Genomic DNA, 22,923 nt, shown 5'->3' on the forward strand with positions numbered 1-22,923 from the left:
GGCTACGACGCTGAGTCAGTCGGTTCTCAGCCGGCCCCGATGTACGATCATCGGCTGCCGGGGCGTACACGTCAATTCGTAAACTTGTCTCAACTTTCGTTCTCTCATCGTCAGTTAACGTGTGATAATCATTGATTTCGTTTATTCATTACTGTTTATTACTTAGTCCAGTGTCTTGTGTTGTTCCTAGAAGATAAAGGCACATCATTGGAGAATTGTTTTTCGTACAATTGGTATTGATAAAGCGTTCGTTATTGGTGAAGAGGCAATTGAGGCCTCAAGTACACAATAGAAAGGACTTTACTCCGGGTCACGAGCCTTCGCTGGAGCAAATCACGTCCCTATTTCTCCAAAAGGTGAGTTTATTTTTACATCACTTACCCAGTTTTAAGACGATTTTTCACCGGTTAAGGAGTATTATCAGGCAACAGCCTCCGTTCATTTATTTATTTTTTACATTCTTTCACGTTTTGTTGTTTTCTTTTTTGCTCATGGCGCAATCACGTTCCACCACACGAATCAACTGGCGGGTGCGGTATGAGAAAACGATTAAAATGTTTCGACTTGTTGGTTTATTATCCGCGAGAAGTCGCCGTAAATTTTACCCGTAAATAAAGGCGCGTCGAGATACCTGCATGACACACTCGATATGTTTCTTTTTCTTCCTCTTCAGACTGTATTTCGGCCTTTTCTCGGAGGGAGTTTGTCATGCGTCTGGAAAATGACTCACGAGTATTAGCGAATGATGTGTGAAGGATTTTTCTATTGCTCCCGGGTATCTCGTGCGGAAACAAAAGGTGAACTTCCAGTAGCAAAACGGTACAATGATTTAAGGATATGCGAGTTGATTTTACAGTTTCGTGAAGACCAGACTGCACTCCATCATTTTCGATCGTTAAAGTTGTCGAAAGGATTGCGAGCAGAAAATTGAAAAAATGGCGAATATTTTGCGTTATTTAGTTGATTTTGCATGTGGTGCTTGCAAATGAGTGATCGATATTGAGTAAATTTTCCGAAAGACCATCTTTTTGAGTGTAACGGAATGGAAAACGTTTCTGGAAAATCCTAATCACTTTCAGTGATGAATTTCTAAGGTATTTCCTTATTTTTTTTCCAATTGAACTTTCTATTTTTTTCATATTTCTATGACGTTTGGGAACGGTTTAATATTGAGATTGAAATTCAGACCTACAAAGTTCTGTTTAGACCTACAAAAATAGTTAATCCATTATAATGTGTTCGGAAAATTAGGGTCAAGTGGGGCTTAATGAAACTAGGAAAGTATATCACTGAAAGAACCTTTTACCGTTTGCCAGGCATTTTCAATCATCACTTTGTTGATTAAATTGCGTGCGGAACATTTGATAAGATTATAAATATTTAGTGTTCTTTAAATCACATTTTAGACAGTGTTATTATTTTAAACATTTATTCGTTGGCTATAAATAAATTGTAGTGATTATTCGAGGTTTCAGAGTTTAAAACCTCGATTAAAAAAGTTGAGAAATATTTCATGGAAATTAGTTGCAAAAGTTTGTAGGAAATTCGATAAACTTTTTTTTTCATATACAGGCGTTTGTCGGATTTGTTCCTAAACTAGACATTCATGGATTGAAAGCCGCCAAAAGCGAGAATAAAAGTTGACAGTGATAAGAGAAAATTTTCTTAATCTACTGGCAAAGGAAAAACTTGGGATACTCTGCAAATAATGCAGGTATTTCAATTTATAAGTTTCGTATAACCACATGCTAGTGACTGCATTCCTCGTTTTTCTTTTATCGCTGAACAATCAACTCGTATTGGTGAACTAAAATTTTCATCAACACGAAGAGGACAATTATATGCCCATTAACGGAGAGAAAAAATTAGCTCTATTAAAAATATATTTATATTTGTATTATATTTAAGTAATTTGACGCAAAATGTAACTGGCCATCGCCAGTGAATATTAAGACAAGAAAAATTTACTCAGCACAACATTCATGTCTTCAACAGAGCAATTTTTATTCTCAGTGTGAGTTAAAAAATTGACAATTGGTCAAGTGTTTTCCACTTCGGTTAAACATTTATAATACTGAATATTTCGTCAAGGCGATATTCAGGAGAGCGTGACAACAAAGAAAGTTGAATCGTGCAATATATCACGTGTTGTTCAGGTTTTTGTACTGCACAGTGTGCATTTTTTTAATGTTTATATCGTTTGTGTACCCCTCCCCCCTTAGTAATTGTATATCCCAACACATTGAAAACTGGTAATTGCGAATGAGTGTGGTAGCTCGCAAATGATGAAAACACTCGGCGCACCCGTGTGTTTATCCCTCGACGAATGAATGGGAAGTCAATTGGTGGGATTGGCGGGGTAAGGGGAAGGTAGCAGAGTAATTCGATGAATATAGTTGAAACGCCGATGAAATCCCGGAGAAGAGGAAAGATCTAGTATCCATACACTGAGAGAACAATTTTGTACAGCGGAACGATTATTTGTGTCAAATGTCTATTTACTTCAGAGGAGTATTTATTTTTTAAATCTTTTATTTCCAAAATCGAGTAATTTCCTGATAATTCTGATTAGCTCGATTATATTGTTCTAGAACATGATCATGGTAATTATAACTTTGAGTGGATTCCTGCGATAATTATCAGCATTAGATAACTCATTGGAATTCTTCCTTCAAGAACATCAGAAATTTAGAAAAACTAAATAATAATGGAGTTCATTGAAGGTCACATACAAAATACTCATCTTCTAGAGTCATATAATTATCATAATTTAAACCTAATTCGGTCCCCTTTGGGAGTGATTAGACCGAAGAAATAGAGGTTTGACAAATTAAATATTTTTCTGACGTAAATAGATATTTGGCAAAAATAATCGTTCCGCTGTACAAAATTTTTCTCTCAGTGTACGGATGCTAGATCATTAGTAAAAAGAATTTTAGACCGAGAAGATATTTAGTAAAAACAATTTTTCTCTCCGTGCAACCACTCAGTCTTATTTAATAATACCGACGGATTAATTAATTGATATAATGTAATATCTCGACACTTGTAGAGGGTTGTGTGATTAAATTTAATGCTCCCATCGTATATTGGTTCATATTCCCTAGATATTCCATCGAATTTAAATGGTCGTTTGAATGCATCGCCTCTCGTTCATCTGAGAACTTATTGTAGGCGATATCAATGGAATCGCATGCAATGAGACATTTTTAATGGAATAATGACCCAGTTTTAACGGAATATTTCATTATCTTCGCTCTATCGAGAATCCACTGTGACAATCAAGAATTGAAACGTTGAAACAATAGGAGTCTATTTTGATACGAAAGAATATGCATCGAACGAGGTATATTACGTAAAATCTCTTATATGTTTCTCTCACTGTATTTAATGAGATTCCAAGGGAAGCTCATGGGGTCGGACTATTTTTATATTTCTGAAGACCTTAGGCTCTGGTACTTCCCATTCTTATATTTATGGGGACGGATTGGGATTTTAGAGGATTGGGATGGTGGGGACAACTGCGTCAAAAAAGAACATCTTCGACTGTACCAAATGCTGCTAACGCGTTCAATTTTATATTTGTTAAGTTGTTCTATAAAACAAATTTATATATTTATATGCATAATATAACGTAAAATAGGACACTTTGGCTTCGCAAAATATAGTTAATTAACAATCTGAGACTAGAGTGAGCTCAGTTGATGAATTTGTGCAATTGTTTGCAGCTGATGCATTTTTTCTCGGAAGGATGCGATCGGAAAATAACTGATAATTTCGGAGCACGTCGTACACGTGTTACTGCTATGAATAATCTAACGGAATTCCTGAGTTCATTTGATTTTTTTAGTCAACATATGGATATTAAGCACCAAATTACTCTGAATTTTTAATTAATTGAAATTTTAGAAATATATTGAGCCGATTTTTCTTTTCCTGAACTAGTTAAATAGAAATCGGCTATTTTCACCCACTTTTTACATGAAATAATGAATTTTCATGGACAAAATGCATTGAAATTCCAGCGAAAACAGCGTTTAATAAATTTTTCAGAAGCGCATTGTGACTGTGAGATAAAAATGCTGTTGAGTTAACTGGAGCTTGAGAAATTATTTACCAACCGTTTGTAATATTCATTCGTCGATTGGTGCTAATTATCAATTGGGGCGCGATGATATTGTGACGCTAATTCCTCAAAATTGAACAATTAATTATTCAGCTATATTGAGTTTTATTTCATATTTATGTAACATTTTTTTAAAGTGGAGCCTTGAAAAGATGAACTCCTGGTTATCAATGCATTCCTCCAACTACGAATAACAAGTGCGATAGTCGAGGTCATTAATAATCTGGGACGGTACTTTTGTCCGTAATATTTTAGGTGCAACCTCCAAATACAATTCTCCTCTCATCTCGTACGTAGGTCTATGGAAGATGGAACGTTCAATGACCCATAGGGAGAAGAGGGATCGAGAGGGAATGGAGGGAAAAAAAGCCACGAGTAGAACGGGGAGAGAAACATATTTATATGTATATATATATACTCGTACATATATGTCGCGAGAATCGAGTAGCGGCGCGAGTTTTGGGCCCGTTAGGTACTCGCAGGTATGAGCGCCAAGGAGTCAGGACATGAGTCACATTAGACGATCCACTCTATTATTTCAGGAAATTAATACAATTTTTTACGATATCGTATTGGCTAGATTTGGTACATCATCAGTTATTCGTGGAATCGCTGGTGTTACCGGGGATTGAAGTATGTAAGATGTGAATTGATGGTGTGAAAGTCGGGTGTTTTGTCAGGGAGAAAGTACATTTGTATGCTGGATTAAATGTGAAGTGGAAAAAAAGTAAATAATTAAATGTGGATAACTAATGTATCTGGTAGTAGAGCACATGTGGAGCGGTTTTTTTTTTCTTGTGGATTTTAAAGAGCTGTACGGAAAAGTTAACAGTTATACCAGTATAATGCGGACGTGAGGTATTCCGGAGTTCTTTGGGTGCATATGTACTGCCGGAATACCAGGCTTTTCCGCATTTAGTCACGTATTGCGTACTTGGCGATGTGGCCAAATTCAAGCTCAAGTTTGTTCCGGTTGATGAGCATTTGGCGATGCTGATGAGGGGATACGGAGGAATTTATATTTCACTGTATGGTGATTCGTGTCAGTAACCGAGGGTTTTTTTTATTTTTAGGAGTGAATTAGTGATCAATTTGTTGTTAGTTAGTTTTTCTATTTGTAGGGGCAAATTGGACATGGACTTGAGCACTTGGTCAATGACTGGGTGATCGTTAATCGATGACTAGAGGTGATGATTAATCAATTGATGGTCGAATGCCAGTCGATTGCTAGTCAATGGCCAGTTGATAGTTGGCTGATTGCTAGTTAATGGTCGATCGTTATTCCATTGCTGGTCGATAGTCAGTCGATCGATTTAGCAGAGGGCGAACAGTAATTGACGGGGCGCGCAACTCAATCTCGCTGCTGTTTTCGTAACTTTATAAATTTGGAACTTATTATGTGTAATCTAGTGAAGAAAAAAATGATCGAATGTTACAAGTCCATGTACATCATAGAAATATATTGTATGTTGCAGACGAGTGCCTCGAGAATTCCGTGAAGTAGTCATGACTAGATTTTTTTTCTGGTCCAGAAAATCGAGACTGGGCGATTCCAGTTCGAATGATCCAATTTAGGCGGATTTAGAGGTGTAGATATATTTATAAGTTGTGGAGAAACTCTGAGGTTTACAAGTATGATTTTCTAACGCTCAAACTGTTAGATTTCTTCATTGTTGACCCCTTGACGCATATTTTGGCCCATGAAAATGAAAATGCAAATTATCGTATCCTTTTGTAATCGTTGTGTTTTGCTTGTTTGAAGCAAAGTACAGTGCAGGTTAATATAATTCGTCAATTTGCTTAATAACAGTTATCTAGTTATTCGAGAAAAATTAATAAGCAGCTGACAAATTTTACTGTACGGTAATTTTCTACGAACAGCCAAGACATAACACAATTACCAAACGGTACGTTAATTACTACTGAATTTTTCTCTCTGTGTAGTTTTAGCTTATCTCGACAAATCGATTGTTCAATAGTCAAGGAATTCATCCAGAGAATAATGAATCATCGGCTTTGGTGGTGACTGAATGGAATCATGCGAAGGAAAATTTCTAGAAATTTTTTAACGGGTTTTATCTGTAAAAAATGACGCTGAATCCAAATTGCCTCGCTTCTTATTGATTTTTTTCCTTATCATTAAGAGAATGCTATCTTTATGGTTGAGATTCTTTTTGGCTGAATGTGCCGAAACATTTCTCGGCAGTTTTTATCTTGTTCTATTGGATTAATTCAATAAATTTAATTCATTGAATTTAATCTCCTGAAATATTGATATCGCAAAATCAAAATTTAATAAATGGAAACTGGGAGTCTTCGTCGAATGATTGCATAGAAATTGGTTCAATTCTGAAATTTAGGAATTTACGAATGTTAAGAAATATGAATAAGTTCTTCGATAAATCGTCGACTTAATTTTTCACAAAATTTTAAATTTCAATGACGAAATTCCCGGAAATTTCAGTGAAACCATAATGCGATAAGAATTTCCAAGAGTTGTACCGGAAATGTCAGCTAAAAATTCTCAACACGGCAGTCAACTGGCCATGAAATTTCAATTTTCTTCCTAGAATTGTTCTTTCGAAAAGTAATTAAAAAATTTCACCCGGTGGTAGCCCTTCGTCGATTGGAGAATTATTGTTTTTCACAGATTCAACTGTTTTTTCATGCTATAAGTGTGATTTTCCCTAGGTGCAATGAGGTTGCGACCGTCCCAGGGAGAGCCTGTTTTTTTTTTTCAAGGAGATCTCTCACATGTCACTGGACAGAAATGGTGAAAAGAACGAGTGCTCGGCACAATTAAGAGACTATCTAGGAAATAAAAGCGAGGGAAAAATGATATATAAATATGGGAGAATGAGGACAACTGGGTAGCTTTCTGATAGTCAAACTTGGGGATGGGAAAGTACAAGTTAAAATGGTTCATCGAGTTGTGAAAATCCCTATCGATGTTTCATCACAACGATGAGGGGATCTCCAATCGAGAGAAATGGAATAATTCTGACTGTGTGAAGAGTGTGTGATTAAAAAAAATTCATCGTATCGCGCGGTGGAATCTTAATAACTCACTTGTGCTCCGATGAATTCAACTCCTTGTACGTATGATGATTCTGATAAGTCTATTAGCATTCAGATAAGTGGGAAAGTCCCTTACGGAAGTTGTCTATATTGCCCCGGATCGAGGAACACACGTGTACCGGGTATATTCCTTACAATTATGATGACAGTGGATAGCTTGCAATGAATTTAACGAGAGAAAGTTCAAGCGCATCACCCGCACACACGTCTCGTTCATTCAATGAGTTTTGATTGTTAGAGTGTAATGAGTGTGCAAAATTTCATCGTAATTGCTATATCAATTAAATATGATGATTCAATGTAGTCTCTCCAGTGAAAGGAAAATTCAGCTCCTTTTTAAATTAAAGAAATCGCCGATTTTGCAAGTATTTTGGATATTTGATGCCTTTCTAGGAAACCGATGTGGAGAATAAAAACCAATGAATATTTGCATTTTTGGGGGGGGGGGGGACAACATTATCAAATAACTGCCGGGGAAGGTATATAAGGACATCGTCGCTCGTAGCTGTGGGAATGCAGATTGCGATATTTGCAAAACGTCAGCGCAATTCTGAAATCAAATGCCACATCCAGCCGGAAACCAACTTTACCACTAAACATGGCTACGAAAGGCTTAAAACTAAGATTGTTGAATTAATTTTGGTCTGTAAAAGGATCGTGAAGAAATAGAAGTGATAAATAATGCTGATATTTACATTTGTAAAAAAATGCCAATTACCTAGGCTTTAATTTAGAATGGATCAATGTGTGTGACGACATTGAGTAGAATATTTTCAATTTAGCAGACATTAAAAACTAAAAAGCAGTTAGAATAAAAGGACATTAATTGAATTTTTTTTTAATACGAAAAAAAGTAGTTTTCATTTGTTTGTGGATTGATGTGTCAAGAAACCGCCAATTGTAGATGGCTCCTGAAAAGTTATGATAGTATTGAATGTAAGAATTTCGTACTCATTGAATTTCCTAGTCATGAAATCCCATTAATTTGTAGATAAATTACTAAAGAATAATGGCGTGTCCCTGAAAATCACAGGTTTTACTTTTCTACGAAAGTTTAATTTAAAGAAACAGTTTATCTATAAGCAAGCAATATATCTGCAAATTAGCTCAAATAATGCTGATTGTTAGATGTTTTCCCAGTGAACCTTGCCGATAAATTCCTCAAAATTATAGATGATTACCTGAAAGTCAGTGGAATTATCCTGGAAATTAGCACTGGTGTCATAAAAAATTCCTGACATATATCATTCAATTCTCCAATCTCGGATCTCAAACAGCTAAAAATGAATTCCTAAAAGCCTATGAAATATACCTCGAAACCAAATCAAATTACCCTTGCAAAACATAACTAATCGAAAAAAGTGAATGCAAATGAACTGTCATTAAAATTCTCCATTACCGTCCTTTCAAACTCCAACGCAACATCACTGACCCCCCAATTTAATTCTCGAAAGGTCAACTATCTCCGGCTCCCCGTGAATAATAACCCCTTTGTTTTTTAATTGCTTCCAGGAAGTTATGCCGAGAGTAATGAAAATTAGTCGAGTGTAAAAAACGATAAAAATGTCGAAGGAATGCCGATACTTCGTGCAGCATGCCTGGAAGAAGGAACTCTGTGCCAACTGTTTCGAATCCAGGCAGGATCATCAGCGTTCAGCGCCATGTACAAAGCCATTAATAGCACGAGAAATTAAAAATGTTCAGGTGAATACTTTCCTCCTCAAACACCCCTTCCTCCCCGTTGTTACCCAATAAAATCCAAGTCTAGGTCAATTAAAGTTTGCACATTTGTATCGTAATGGAAGGTGAAAAGAAAAAAAAAATGTCAAAGTACAAAATTGCCGATGGTGAACCGTTGATGGGTCGGGGTTAATGGCCGTGTCCCATAATACCTAACGTTAATCCCACCAGCCATTGGTGTATTTATCGTTACCCAAGGCACCACTCGGTTTTGCGCGAAAAGAAGTGGGTTAGCCGGTCTTGGAAATGCGGAAGTGAGAAATTGTATTTTTACCGTGTACACAAAACAACTTGTTCACAGGGTATTCTTCGTGGACTTAGAACAACGGCTGTGACAGGATCTAGACGTCAAAAAAATCATGTGGTATTTCCGGAAGAGTTGACGAAAATCATTGGATACGGTGGTGATGATTACTCCGACAATGATGATGACTTAGATCCAATGTCCAACGATGTACAGATCACAGATAGCTCGAAGGTAAATGAATCAAAATGTCAAAGTACCGATGATGAGGAGGATAGTGATTCAATCCAAGACAGCGATGAGGATCGGGCACTCAGCAATCTCACTCGTGTCAATACAAATTTTAATATGGTAACGGCTAATTTAACGAGTGCACCTAGTGAAACAAAGCCAAAAACAGTTGGCCTTATGCTGGGTAGAATTCAGAAAGACGCCGATGGCAATAAAACCACATTACTCATATCTGTAACACCGTTTGGAGCTGATGACGTTAGTGTGCCAACAGCCCGAAGGCCAATAGAGAGAAAACGAGCCGATGAACGGCCAGTTGCACTTGAAAAAATCGTTGATATGCCGTTAATTGGATCGAATAATCTAATGGCAATCAAGAAAAATGATGCACCAAGTAGTCCAGCATCGATTCGTGTCCCTGACCTCGAAATTGAGACCAAATTGTCAGCAATTAGTTCGGAGTATCCAGTTAAAAATACGTGCGAAACGAGAGAATGTGAAAATGTCAATTCAGCGTTGAAAAAAATCGAGTGCAATTACAAAAAAGTAAATAATGAGTCAGAAAAAATAGTCAGTAATGGGGACATTTTGGGTGTGAATAATCGAGAGACTGTTGTTGGTGATTCGACTTACGATGATTTGGGTGAACGAACGGTCGAAGGTGAATCAGAGCCCATCGAGAATACCGAGTGTGCAGGACTTATTGACGATAACAATAGCCGTGAAGAGGCCGGTGCGCCCGATGGAAGAGCAGATGAGGATGAGATATCTTTGGAATGTGGCATTACCACTGAGCCCAGACGATCATTTCTACATTCAGATACACTCCCTGGAAAAAAATCCACTGCCATTTCAAAGACCATATCAGTCGAGGCTGAAGAAATCACTATAATTCCTAGACTCGATGATGCAATTCCTCGAAATGTCGATATCAAACTTGAGAATGTGGAAAATGACGAACGATACTCGGAGTTGTCTATCAAAGACGACGATTGTGGCTTTGATAATCAATCCAGTGGCAATGGAAAACGCCGGATGGCACCAAAACCCCCGGAAATCAATTCCGACGACTCTTCCGGTCCTCTTTTCACTCGTAAACCAAATTTCAAGATTAATATAAAGTCTGATTGCCCAGTTGTTCGGGAAAAGGAGAAACGTGAACGTGCAACGTCTTCTTCAAGTCCAAAATTGAAAAAATCACTGGGACCAATGGTGTCTGATGACTCCATAAGCTTTTCCGTGGGGAATCAACCACCTGAGGATTCACCGAAACCACGTAGAGGTATTTCCCTGTCGCATCAGGACATTCTCTCGTCCTCGATGGTCCCTGACAAAGCTGAAGAGAAGAAAAAAAGCAAGTCACGTTTTTCATTGAAAAAATTGCTGAGAATGGGGGGCTCGAGAAAGGATATTAATTTAATAACTACAATGACCTCGTCGGCAACAAAAGTGGACGAAATACCGGGCATCATTCAGCCTAAACCGAGATTGGAGATTATTCATCCGTTGGAGTTGGATGGAGCGGCTGTGGAAGTGTTACGACATGATAAACTTACCAAGTGCCAGGAGGAACTCGTGGTCAATGATTCGAGACAAGAATCGGGGAGTAATGTCATTGGTTAGTTGAATGGATATTTATGAATAATGAGATACGGTGGGAGGAATTTCAACGATAAATAAATATTTTTTTTTAATGCCTTTGTGGGATATGTATTTAATTTTCAAATTATGCAACTTTGAAAAGTAGATCACGCCACGTGAATTTATTGAGCGTAAACCTTTCAATTCTTATTGTTATTTCTATTTCTTCTTTCATCTACTAGAAAAGTTGATAGAAAAAATAACGATTCTTTAGCAAATTTGATGAGAGTGAAAACTTGTTATTTAATTTTTTCGTGAATATTCATTTGGGAAAGAATTCACAGATGTGCATTTTTCTATAGTTTTCTTTTGTTGTGATTTTTTTCTCTGAAGACGACTCTCACAACTTTTATTTCTCGGATTTTATTTTAATTAAGATCTTATGATTAATTTTCCACTCCAGCGAGACTGGGAAAGCCACCGCCACCCCCTAGAAATGGTCAATCATCGACAAATTTACCGAGCAAGCAGACATCGCCAAGGCCACCACCTCCCACACCAGACAATCCAACAAAATCTTCATCACCAGTGAGAGCATGGCAAACAGCTCAGCATGGAACAGTCGCTGGGGATTCAATTTACGCGAATTTAGGTAAGTTTCGGCCCATTCAGTGCAATTGATTTTAACATTTAGTAATCCATTATTCAATTATCCATAGGACGTGATGTAGGTGCTTAATATTTTTGTTCGTTTTAATGAGAGAAAAGCCTCTAAGGTCAACAATCAATCCATTAATTATTGTATCATTCTCACAATGCCAATAGTTATTAACTAATTGCCTCTCATCATCTCCTCCCGTTTTTTTTTTATATTAAAAGGCCATATTACTGATTTGTTATGAGAATGTTAAGCTTTTTTTTACATTTTTGTTATAAGCGATAATCGTTATGCATAATTTAAGTGAAGAAAGAATATTAATGACGATAAATACTGTGATACATCACTCTCTGTATTTCTAAAGAAAGAGAACAAAAAACAATGCTGATTGAAAAAAAAAATACTGTAAATTCTCATTCTGAAATAAACGTGATTTTCTGAATTCTACTAATGAAGTATATCGATTCCCAAAATGATATGAAAAAAAAATTGTTAAAATGTTTATTGAACATTTGTAATGCAAACGTGGAATAGAATACAGGGTAAGTGCGACTAAGGGCATGCTGCTACTGATCTGGCATGTGTTTTATTTATTTTATTATTTAATAAACGAATGGCTATTGAACAAAAAACACCCAATAAATGTGGTTGTAACTAACCCCTGGCGCTTGATGAATGGCGTGGTGGGCATGCAGCACCGGAGAATGTTGCAGGTGAGGTGAGAAGTACACTAGCACCATCCAAACCACAACGTACAGCCAGCATAAAACGTGAGAGTGAAACGATGAAGAGTAATCACTCGAGTCCAAGGGAAATGGCTGCCTCTCAACGTTACGAAAAATCATGTCTCGATGTACCAACGAATTCGGATTCACTCGACTCGGTACATAAATAATCATAAATTACTGGTATAGACGTAGAATGCTTCAGGGATCTATTGACTTTCTACTCATTTTGTTTATTTATCTGCTAAACTCTTTCTCTCTTCCTCCTGTTGGTCGTTTTTTTTTTCAATGTGGAAATTTTGATATGTAGACTTCGAGTGACAGTCACGATGTCTACGAGTTTCTCTCGAGTTCACCGGAGTGTGATTCGAATCTGGAGCTTCGTAGGCATGCCAATGAGGCAACAAGAACAAATACCAATAAAAGAAACTCAGAGGGTGGTGGTGGTGATCATTACCGACAATTCAAGTATACCAAGTCAATATTTGCGAGGTCTAATTCACTGCCTTACTGCCAGAGCGAAACTGAGAGCGATGGATTTTATACTGGGAATGAGGCAAGTATCGTTGATAATAGACTGATGGTAAAAAATATTTTTGCCAGAAGAATTTAAGTTTAATCAGGCAGCATTTGGGTATAGATTTTCAGATGAATGTATTTTTTGGAATAGATCAGGAATAGTCATGTTCATGAATTGGAGTTATTGTCACCTCTGGAAGGTATCAGTTGACATCGCTCTTAATTTTTTAATTACAGTAGGAATAGCTATTTAAAATAATTGAAACGGATTCTTAAAGTAATCATCAATAACTCAGGAAGATGGGCAGTTGATAGAGGACAAGTGTTCTTTATTTTTGCCGGAAATAAGGAGACTTGTCAGAAAAGGCCAAGCATTACGTCCTAGAATTTTTCCCTTGAAGCCATCATCATGAAAATTTAATGTTCAATTGACTTTTGCAGTTGATCACTTCATTAATCTCGGGAAAAATGCTCAAGGACCATTAAGAATTAGCAGTACATGTATGAAGACATGGCAATTGAAATTGTAATTTCAATCTAATTCCAGTGAAAATCCCAATCGTCGTATTGAGAATTCTCATTAGCATTTTTTTAAGGATATTTTTATAAAAATACAGATAGTTTTTTCTAGATTGTTACGATTTCAAAAGGAAACCTCCAGAAAGGTATTCATTCCGAAAGATATAAATCTATTGATTTGCATATTGAGCATTTATTGGAAAACCGCACAGCAAAATCAGGCTGGCACGTGCATTATTAGCCGTTTACGCATGTCTTAATGTAAATTTCCGTACGAAACACGTTCGGTATCGATTTTCTGATTCTTGCGATAATAAAACTCGCTTGCGGCTCGTTTTTCAGTCCTCACATTCGTTGGAAAATCCTTGCCTCACTTGTTGCGTAATCTACTATTTCCATACACGAACTGCTGTAAAAATCAAGCCCCAGAGACATTGAAAAAAAATAACAAATTAATTTGAACAAAAGGGCGCTGAAGAGGATCAAGACTGGAAGATAAAGAACGAGGATTTCGTAATGAACCGAGTGCGACAGAGAAGAAATCGAACTGTTGTTCATCGAAGTTTGGAGGACAATTACGGTGCCGTTGTCATAGCCAATCACGAGTCTCTGGCACAATTACTAGAACGAGTGAGTTGGAATGTTTAAAAATCTCTGGAATATAACTTGAGAAATTCCAAACTCATGAAAAACTATTGTAGCTATCCCAAGTGGACCACTCATCTCTTTCCCTTCATCTGCGACCCTTGGGTGCCTCGAATCCACGTCTTAAAGACTTTCACATCGAAGCTGACACGCTACGAACAATTGGGAAACGAGCTTTCTGTTCTGCCTCGTGGAACGACCACCCAGTGACAATTTGTTTGTCTTCTGACAGTCTCACCTCACCAGTCTCTCACAAAGAATTCTGCCTTCTTTCGATTCTCGAATTTGCTGATCGAATTCCTGATGAGGCACCATTCAATCGGGTCACTACACTCACCAAGAATGAAGAGGGTAGAGTCAATAATTTGCCAAGTATGAAAAAAATTCGATAGAGTGCATAATTGGGTGGCTAGAAAATTTTACTGAATTTCTCTTTATTTGCATCGATTTCTATTTGAAATTATACAACTTTGTCATGTTTTCCTATAGATATTCAATGAAAGAAAGTTACAAATTCTTATTCTTCCATTCAACGTACTTGAATAGAATTTTTTCTGGGAAAATTAATGAATGTAAATTTATCAGTTTTTTTCTGAATTTTGTACTCAAAAATGTGAAAAAAAACAGCAGAAAAATTATGCATATTTATACAAATAAAATGATTTCTGAGAGGACTTCAATAGAAGTTGTACAGTTCCGTTGAAATTCCTTAGAGACAGTACAAGGCTTTCTATCAATTTTTTTTCATACGCTAATTCACTTCCCTCACGAATAATTAATCCTCATCTTCATTATGAATTTCAGTCACGGTATCGGTTCTGCCACCTTACCAAGTATGCTCGATGAAGTCATTCATCTCAAATCTACCGCGACAACTTCGTAATAATATCAGCAATGAGACCATAGTGAGAGAATGTTGCCTAGTTCTTCTACAATTTGTAACAGCAATGAAAAATCTCCAGGCACGTGGAATCGAGGAATTGCCCAAGAGTCTGGGTAATTTCGTACTGTGCAAAGAGGAGAGAGATCCCTCATATCGTCTCTATCACCTGCAGAGGTAATTAATTTTAATGCTTAATTAATGTTTTATATTCACGCTTCAGCAATCTGCAGGTGGATTGTCATTAACAGAAATATCAAGAAATCAAATCTTTTATAAATGATCCATTCCACTATTGATATTTAAGAATTTACAAATAGTTCAGCAATTTTCTTTACACTTTAATGCTTTTATAGTTTCGTTCTTGAGTATCAGAACTTTTATTTGAGCCCCATGTGACCCAGTGTTTTCAGACCTTTTGCAATGATGATTTTATTATTTGCTTCTCGATATTGAACCGTTAGAAAACCTTTTTGAAATATCGAAACTGACAGGGAATTTGCAAATGCAATTTATGTTGTGGTCTGTATCAGGCTGTAAAAAACTTGGAGATCCCTAAGAAAAAAAACTTTCAAAGGCCTTCTCAGTAGACAAAAAGTGACAGCTGAAAAAGGCCTCGTTATCCCTCATAGGCCCATATTCCTCGAAAACAAAATTAGAAATTACCTCGCCTCATATAGTTTTCCCTCTTCCTTAATTAATGTTTCATATTAAACATCCTGCAGTCTACACGTGGATCATATAAACGACGATGAGGAACAAGTTTCACTATGTCAGAGTGCTCTAGTTGCCCTACGGGAACTCAATCTAACGAACAGACTTCCGGTAATAAGAGAATTACTCGTGCGTGAACGTGCAGTGAGCCTCTCCCAGGTAAACTCATAAAAATCACTGTTCAACAATTTTACCTCACCTATAATCTTGGCTCAACTCATTCATTCGCTTGTCCAGGTGAAAGCAGTGCTTGAGTATTCATTGTGGGGACCAGCAGATGTGACATTAGACGTCTGGAAAGAGAGGGAAATTGTTTTGCAGAGGTGGTTAGACCTTGAGAGGGCGACAATTCTTCACGCTCTAGTGAGAACACGACTACCTCTCATTGTTGCTGATGAGTATCAGCTCATTTTTTTGGTTCAAACGACAGCAAAAAATATGTGCGAGGCATCTGTACTTCTCGATGAGCAACGATCAAAGTTTCATTCTCTTCAGCAGACTTGATTAATTGGGCTGTGAAGTGATGGGGCGGTATGAAAAAGGCCAACTCTACATGTTTCTTAAATGTGAATTAGTCTAGGAGACGTGGCATTTCCGGAGGAAATGAAAGATCGACCTCTTTATAGACCAACAAATGTTCATGAGCTATTATCGTTCTCATTTGCATGATATCGATTAATTAAAGAAAGATAATTAGCCATTCTAGGGAAGAGCTTATTTCTCTGATGTCCCTTGGTCTTCCATAAATTCAAATGCCGGGATATTTTCCTCGGTAGATCTAAGATTGAATGGAAAAATTTACAGAATTGTTGAACTCATTTTTAAATTTTATCTGTTGTTTTGCGTCCATTCTAGTTAATATTTTTGTTTGAAAAGCCTAATTATTAATTCATCACTATAATTTATTTTGTTGATATTGAAATTTGGACCGAATAGAAGACATTAAGACTTTTTGTTTTCATCTGAAAAATCTCGGGCAAAAGTAACGTAAATATTTTCCTCTAAAATCACTAATTATCAAGATAATTCAATATTTAATAAGGAAGAATGTAGAACATCCTATCATTTCGTTCAAGTACTTCAGTACTAAATGAAATAACTCTCTCTCTCTCTCTGTTACGCTCAATTAACATATCCCATTGTTCACATCGTTTTGTATTCTATTTTGTATAATTTATTCCTCAAAAATCGTTATTTATTCTTAAATTAATCATAAATTTGTTACACATTTTTAATTTTCCTCTTTCATGAGGTTATCGTTCTCCCCATGTGAATGTTTTTTCATTAAAGAAAAAAATGCATAAATCCGTGTTCATCATAATCCTTTGTGGTAGTAAAGTCTGTCTGGGTTTTCTTTAAACACAGTTTGGAATTCTTCGTACTCTCGCCGAGATAGTCTCAGGAGATTTGAGCTTAATGAACTTCAAAGGACACGATCGTTTACAAATTATTCATTGAAATGTTGAAATGAAGGGAATGAAATGTCTTACTGAGTCTCGGGATATATCGCCAGGGCTGACGGAATCATGAATAAGAGACTGAAAAAAAGATCTGTTTAAATATAGAATAAACGAGGACTTGAAAGCACAGAAGAGAAAAACGTCAAAGAAAATCTTGGTGACTTTCGACTAAAATTGTATGGGATTTCACTTGAATTTTAATAGCCTTTTAATAAGTTCTATAAAAAAATCATAAGCTAACGGATTTAATCGGTTAAAAACTAATAAAAATTTCTATAGAATTCCAATAACAGTTTCTAGTCAGGTAACAAGTTTTTCATAAGTGTTGAGATTTACTAACAAGAATTTAACGAGGATAGCTTCTGATGGTGAGCCGAGCCACGCTCTGCGCTGATAAAAACTCAGTAGTTGAATTTTTTTTATTATTACTGGTATGAGCAGCATACCAGGTGCTGCCATAATAATTCTAGACAGAGTACACTCTGAGATAGCTTTGACCGCTGCTACTCTTGAGTTCATAACTTGGGGGTTCGTTGGATCATTGTGAAATAGGGGAATGCCTGTTTCAATTTCTCTTTTTCTCATTATCGGCAAGCTAACTGCATTTCCTGCCGCAACAGCGAAGAATGGCGACCATTTCTATTTATAAATAGGATGGAAAGAGAGTTTTAGGAGGGTTTACAGTGTGGGAGAGCTTCGTAATTTGGAATGACGTCAACTAACGGCGATGAGGGGCCCACGGGTGGCAAAAAAATGGTTAAAACCAATGGCAATTATGCAGCTGGCAAATGTTGCACCAATGAAGGCTTGTTTCAATGTTTCAGGGTCTTGTGGTATGCGGGAGGTCGGCTGGTTCATATAATTAACGGCTGCATTGAAGGCTTGATTGAGGATCTGCCAAGCTACCATTGAACGAGAAGTTCTAAGAGAAATTATTAGTTCAGAAAAATTTAGAAATGATTTTCAATCTTTTGAGGTATCAGGGAATTGCAATTATTTTTCAATTATTTTGTGAACTAATGAGTTTCATTTTTCATTACTGAGAGCAACATTTTGATGATATTGCGTCGGTCTGACTTTATTTTAGTCAACTTTATATAACTCTGCCCTTTCCCAAGCGTTAATTTCTGGATAATTGGTAAATTTCGAAAGGATTTTACAATATTTCAGTTTTATGGGACATTTTGCATTGGAAAATGAATTTTCCACACGATTCGAGAGTTTCTAGAGCATTAATTGTGGAGGATAGTAAAGTAAAGATTTTTTCCAGACTGGTGCCTGAATAATGTCAAAGAGTATAAAGGAAATTTTTTACTTGTAATATGTAAGCATCCCGGTGGTTAGAAAAATATTTCCAGGAAGCTGAAATGACATTCTACCGATTAAATTCAATGGTTGACCCGTATCTGGATGAAAGGAACTGTCTCTCAATTTTTTAGCCCACCTTATATCGGCTTCTGTTACCCACTGTGGCTCCTTTTTCTCCCTGATTCACAGAAACGACAATATTAACATTTTTCCTCACACAGCGGAAGAGTATCATTTACTTGTATAGATCACAGAGCTTTTTAGCCTCCCATAGCTTCCTTTCAGATACAAATATCGTCCGCATGTCCATGATGAAGACGAAATGCCGCCAACGTCCATAGTAAGTGTTCAAATCCCACAAGGGTTTATCAATGTCAATTCTCACAGAATTGTTCGACTCTTCGTTACTGTTCTTAAATAAATTACCACTAGACATCAACTTTAGTATCAGTTTTATACCTTTCATAATTTAACCATCTTTTCCATGGATTTATCCCTAGGAGAATTCGACTTACTTCACGATTATCAATTTCTGTTCATTATTCGTTGGAAAATTGAGGATTAAAATGGAAAACGCATGGAGCTGGCGGTTCCTAAAGAAACGTTACTTAATTATTAGTTTTTAATGAAAGGTATCTTCATCCTTAGATCATCCGTTTAGAAATAAAAGTAAAACATCATTGGTATTTGAGAAAAGCCGGAAGTCTTAAACTCATTATGAAAATAAAACAAACATTCAGTGGACTGTGCAGTCAATCGGAAATACAAAATAATTATTGGCTCAGCTTGCTCAATTTTTATTGCCACAGTGACAGGATAATTTTATTTTCGTTCTACATTTCAGAAATTAAATAATTTGCCACAAAAAAAAATAAATATGGAAATTTCATATCAATAATTCGTTAAATATTTTCCACATGAAATAGAAGAAGTAAATACATATGAAAGTTCAAGAAACGTTCCTCGGGGTTTACTGACATGATTTACGATCTAATTGATCAAGCGACTGCTACAATAGATCATAGTAGATTTGAAGTCAAGCTACGTTACTCTCTAATGTATTGTGCCCTTATATCTGACGATACATATCGAAACAATATATTGTGCGTTACCTCGCTTTAAAAGCCTTCACACGCCCAGCAATAAAAAATAAAACTTCTCCATAAAAACAACGTAAATTGACATTGCATAATGTTCCTGTATATTTACACATAATAACTCAGTCAAAAATGGTTGAAATAATAAAAAAGACAGTGAACAATGAGTCGTAGCGATCAATTTTTCCGTCCACCTCGTCTTTTCATGGAAGACGTACACTGAGGACAGTACCATTTACCTTTTGGTGGCGCGGCGATACCCACACACGGGTAATGGAACCACTCGAAGGGACACTAAAAAATAAAGAAATGCCATTAGTATATCGCCAAAAAGACGTCAAAAAGGACACGTGCGAAAAAATTTCATGGGAACCCCCATCGAATTCACTATTAGAGATCTGAAAAGACCAGTAGATGTTCATTTTTTAACAGAGCTTATTCCATTGCAACATTTTTTATCGAAACATTCCGGCGATGTTTTTATCGATTCGTTAGAATATTGGCAGTAAAAAATTAGTTCAAAAGTTGGAGCTGTCTCGGCCCTCAGTTAGTTCCTTCAGGCATCAAAATGGCTCCAATTACCCTACGAGTCTACCAAAAACGAATAGAAGTTTAATAAAAAAAATCCACGAGAATTTCTTATGAATTCGTCAGAGCTTCCAATGTAATGTTTTCGCTCGTGAAAATCTTCACAACGTACATCAGAATTATCACATGCAACCATGTCTCCATAAGACACTTGATTACAAACACAGTAACGTGGCTCATTAGGATCATATGTCCAGTCCGGATTATCAGGATCAATAACCGCGGTTGTGGTTGTAGTAACCGGTGGTGATACCGGTGGTTGAACTGCCGGAGTTACAACACTCGAGCTTGGTACGGCAGTTGTTACTTTTCTAAAAACGCAAATTCATGATGAAGAATAATATTTCAGGTTAATTAATCCAATCCATCGTCAAATAAGTGAACTGTTCACTTGTGGAGGTAATGTCATTACTTTTTATGTTTCTTCGTTGATTCGTGAATTGCTGCAATAGCTGTTTGAGCAGCACCAGCCAATTCCCGACTGAACTCAGTGGCATGAACGCCACCACCAGTATTAATAGCCTCATAACTGGCCTTTAGGCTGGCTGTACGACGACCCTGTTGCATTTGTTGGGTGGCAGCTATTGCTTGAGATGCAGCGGCTGCTATTGCATTACCACCGGCACCAATGTGGCCAAGATTGTAGCTAACAGGGCCAACAGAATTACCAATGGCGGTTGGTGTTGCTGGTAAACTTGTGGAATTGTTGGAAATCAGAGGACCTGAGTTGGCCGATGCTGGCCTAGATTCAGGGAGATTTGTGGGCACCTTCTCCACCGCCAGACGCTTCTCCACAGAGGCAGAAGACGCGTTGGAATCTCTTCTTTTTTCGGAACGAGCTAAAATTTTTTTTGTTTTTCAATTTTACTTCATAAAATCTGGGAAAGTGTCTTCAATCGTTATTCTCTTAGTGACGTTTTGTGACAAAAAGGCACAAGAGATTTCATAGTTTGAGACACTTAATCGAAGAAAATTTAATGAATTTGTTTTCCTGGAACAATAAAATTTCTCTTTAATTAGCCATTCGTTTACTTACAATGACTATGATGGTCTCGAGATCTACTCGATGGAAAACTGTAGCGATTCTCCTTTTGACTGCTATTCGTGGGAGGCTGATCCAACTCCAGGGAACGCTTCTCCAGCACTTCAGTTATACCTTTATTATCTGCCTCTAATTCCATCTTGAATTTGTGGAGTTCTTGATCGAGACGTCGGAGATATCTGTCCACTAAATCATACATTTGATTGGCGAGATGAACCTTTTCGTCAGCATCCTCCAGGGTTTTATAATACTCCTTACGAATATTCTCATATTCAGCTTCTTTGTCAAGGGGCTTCATCTTCTTGGCGTTTGAAAAAAAAGTCTTGACTTTTTTTTCTAAACTGTCCATGGAATCTGAAATGAAATTATTTGATTTTTTATTCACTATTATCGGATTATATATTGAAAAATGTTGCTATTGAAAGTTATCCAGTGGAATAAGCTGAGTTGAAAAATCAGCATCTGATAACTTCTGAATGGAACAACACTATTACGAATAGACATCTAATTTAACATTCATCTACAATAAATGAAAATCTATATCATGAATATTTTTTTAAAACAAATAAAGATTTTTGAAGATGCAGCTTTTCCGTTAAATGTTCCATATTTGATAACTGCTTACAATAAAAATTATAAAATATTATTCAGATTATTGTTTTAAACTTTAATATTATCAATTTATACTTACTCTGTACACCTAAATCCATTTCCCTCATTTCCGTAAATCGATCCCTGAGCTCCTGAGGGAGATGCTCGATCACTGAAAAACAACAAGTTTAAATATTCAACAATTGCAAGCCCCCGATTTTTGAAATTCCAAGGGAGAATGTTTCGATACTACTACTTGTTTTGAAAACATAGACTTAACCTCAAAAACATGGAAATTTGAATAATCTTTCGATTGTTCTTTGAATAGTGTCGACCCCGCCCGCATAAAAAAACACCTTGATTGGAAAAATCATTCAGATCACAGAGAAAAAATTGACAGCTTGAATAATAACAACAAATCTAAAGACTTCACAAAACTGTGCCTAAGCAGAAAGGTTAGTAACTCCTTCCGATAATTTGGCGTTCCTACGAACGCCCAAGCCTTCGTGTTTTTTTTATTCTCTCAATTACATAATATTCTTACGTACTTTCAACATAGTCTTCCAAATAGAGCATTTTTTTGGTGATATTTATACACTTGGGATTATCCGGTAGACCACTTTACAATTACAAACTATCTGTACAAATAATTCAATCCTATGTGGTCAGTCCGACAACCAGGCACGCAGTGTGTTTATGGCAACCAATTTTCAGCCACGAGGAGGCGTAAATTCATTATATTCGGCGCCAACTCATCTACACATCGACTATTGTATTTTGTCGTCTGAATAGGGTCATTCCATTGATATCAGCTCATTCGAATGTTTAATTCATAATCAATTGGTAGTTCTTTCTTGACAACTAAATTATTGACTTTGATTTCCAAAGAAAAGCTACAAAGCGACGGCCATTTTGAAACCTGCGTAAAATACTCAGGGCCGTATATACTCTTTCAGTTACCCATTTCGTGTCTCATTCAAATTCACTTCAATAAAATCATCTCACTTTCCTTTCATAACAAATTATTTTCTTTGAATTCTAGCAGAATGATTCGACGAAGTCCTAGCCGTATAGAGCTTCGCCTCGACGATCTACAGGAGTACGAGGTGATTAGAAAAGAACGGGAGGCCAAAAAAGCGGGTGAGAAATCAGCCTTCAACCCCCCGTCCTGGGGAGG

General features: G+C 36.7%; 3 protein-coding genes across 7 annotated transcripts; 1 reads left to right on the forward strand and 2 right to left on the reverse strand.

Annotated features, from left to right (window-relative positions):
• The first annotated feature begins 21 nt into the window (after positions 1 to 21).
• LOC135165194 (uncharacterized) lies at positions 22 to 18,867 on the forward strand. Of its 5 annotated transcripts, XM_064126272.1 has the most exons (12): positions 22 to 356; positions 5,602 to 5,713; positions 8,717 to 8,908; positions 9,246 to 11,037; positions 11,464 to 11,652; positions 12,354 to 12,541; positions 12,694 to 12,939; positions 13,890 to 14,051; positions 14,123 to 14,417; positions 14,871 to 15,123; positions 15,672 to 15,819; positions 15,898 to 18,867. In XM_064126272.1, the coding sequence occupies exons 3-12, from the start codon at positions 8,768 to 8,770 to the stop codon at positions 16,162 to 16,164; spliced, it is 3,681 nt and encodes a 1,226-aa protein (XP_063982342.1). In that variant the 5' UTR covers positions 22 to 356; positions 5,602 to 5,713; positions 8,717 to 8,767; the 3' UTR covers positions 16,165 to 18,867. The 5 variants fall into 5 exon arrangements, with proteins under 5 accessions (XP_063982342.1, XP_063982333.1, XP_063982368.1 ...); XM_064126263.1 differs by lacking the exon at positions 5,602 to 5,713; XM_064126298.1 differs by lacking the exon at positions 5,602 to 5,713 and having other exon boundaries at positions 12,372 to 12,541.
• LOC135168577 (sideroflexin-2-like) lies at positions 16,976 to 19,408 on the reverse strand. Its single transcript, XM_064132962.1, has 9 exons — positions 19,368 to 19,408; positions 18,944 to 19,021; positions 18,668 to 18,856; positions 18,500 to 18,606; positions 18,223 to 18,247; positions 17,844 to 18,042; positions 17,461 to 17,759; positions 17,151 to 17,198; positions 16,976 to 17,081 (listed from the first exon to the last, which is right to left on the reverse strand). The coding sequence occupies exons 1-9, from the start codon at positions 19,406 to 19,408 to the stop codon at positions 16,976 to 16,978; spliced, it is 1,092 nt and encodes a 363-aa protein (XP_063989032.1).
• LOC135165241 (inhibitor of growth protein 3) lies at positions 19,219 to 22,764 on the reverse strand. Its single transcript, XM_064126344.1, has 6 exons — positions 22,295 to 22,764; positions 21,847 to 21,918; positions 21,150 to 21,509; positions 20,526 to 20,952; positions 20,226 to 20,424; positions 19,219 to 19,819 (listed from the first exon to the last, which is right to left on the reverse strand). Exons 1-6 carry the CDS (start codon positions 22,320 to 22,322, stop codon positions 19,703 to 19,705), a joined length of 1,203 nt encoding a protein of 400 aa, XP_063982414.1. The 5' UTR covers positions 22,323 to 22,764; the 3' UTR covers positions 19,219 to 19,702.
• Positions 22,765 to 22,923: the final 159 nt, after the last annotated feature.

Source organism: Diachasmimorpha longicaudata, chromosome 1 (genome assembly GCF_034640455.1).
Source record: "Diachasmimorpha longicaudata isolate KC_UGA_2023 chromosome 1, iyDiaLong2, whole genome shotgun sequence".
Taxonomy (NCBI): Eukaryota; Metazoa; Arthropoda; class Insecta; order Hymenoptera; family Braconidae; genus Diachasmimorpha; species Diachasmimorpha longicaudata.

Bases quoted from the DNA above. Each gene is read 5' to 3' on its own strand.
- LOC135165194 (XM_064126272.1), top strand. From the start codon at position 8,768: ATGTCGAAGGAATGCCGATACTTCGTGCAGCATGCCTGGAAGAAGGAA. The intron at 11,653-12,353 runs GTAAGTTTCGGC...GTGGGCATGCAG, and splicing joins TTCAATTTACGCGAATTTAG to CACCGGAGAATGTTGCAGGT. The intron at 14,052-14,122 runs GTGAGTTGGAAT...AAACTATTGTAG, and splicing joins TGGCACAATTACTAGAACGA to CTATCCCAAGTGGACCACTC.
- LOC135168577 (XM_064132962.1), bottom strand. From the start codon at position 19,408: ATGTCAGTAAACCCCGAGGAACGTTTCTTGAACTTTCATAT. The intron at 19,022-19,367 runs GTATTTACTTCT...ACGTTTCTTTAG, and splicing joins CGTTTCTTGAACTTTCATAT to GAACCGCCAGCTCCATGCGT. The intron at 18,043-18,222 runs GTTATATAAAGT...AATTTCTCTTAG, and splicing joins AACGCTTGGGAAAGGGCAGA to AACTTCTCGTTCAATGGTAG.
- LOC135165241 (XM_064126344.1), bottom strand. From the start codon at position 22,322: ATGCTCTATTTGGAAGACTATGTTGAAA. The intron at 21,919-22,294 runs GTACGTAAGAAT...GTTGTTTTTCAG, and splicing joins TTTGGAAGACTATGTTGAAA to TGATCGAGCATCTCCCTCAG. The intron at 20,425-20,525 runs GTAATGACATTA...TTGCGTTTTTAG, and splicing joins TCAACGAAGAAACATAAAAA to AAAAGTAACAACTGCCGTAC.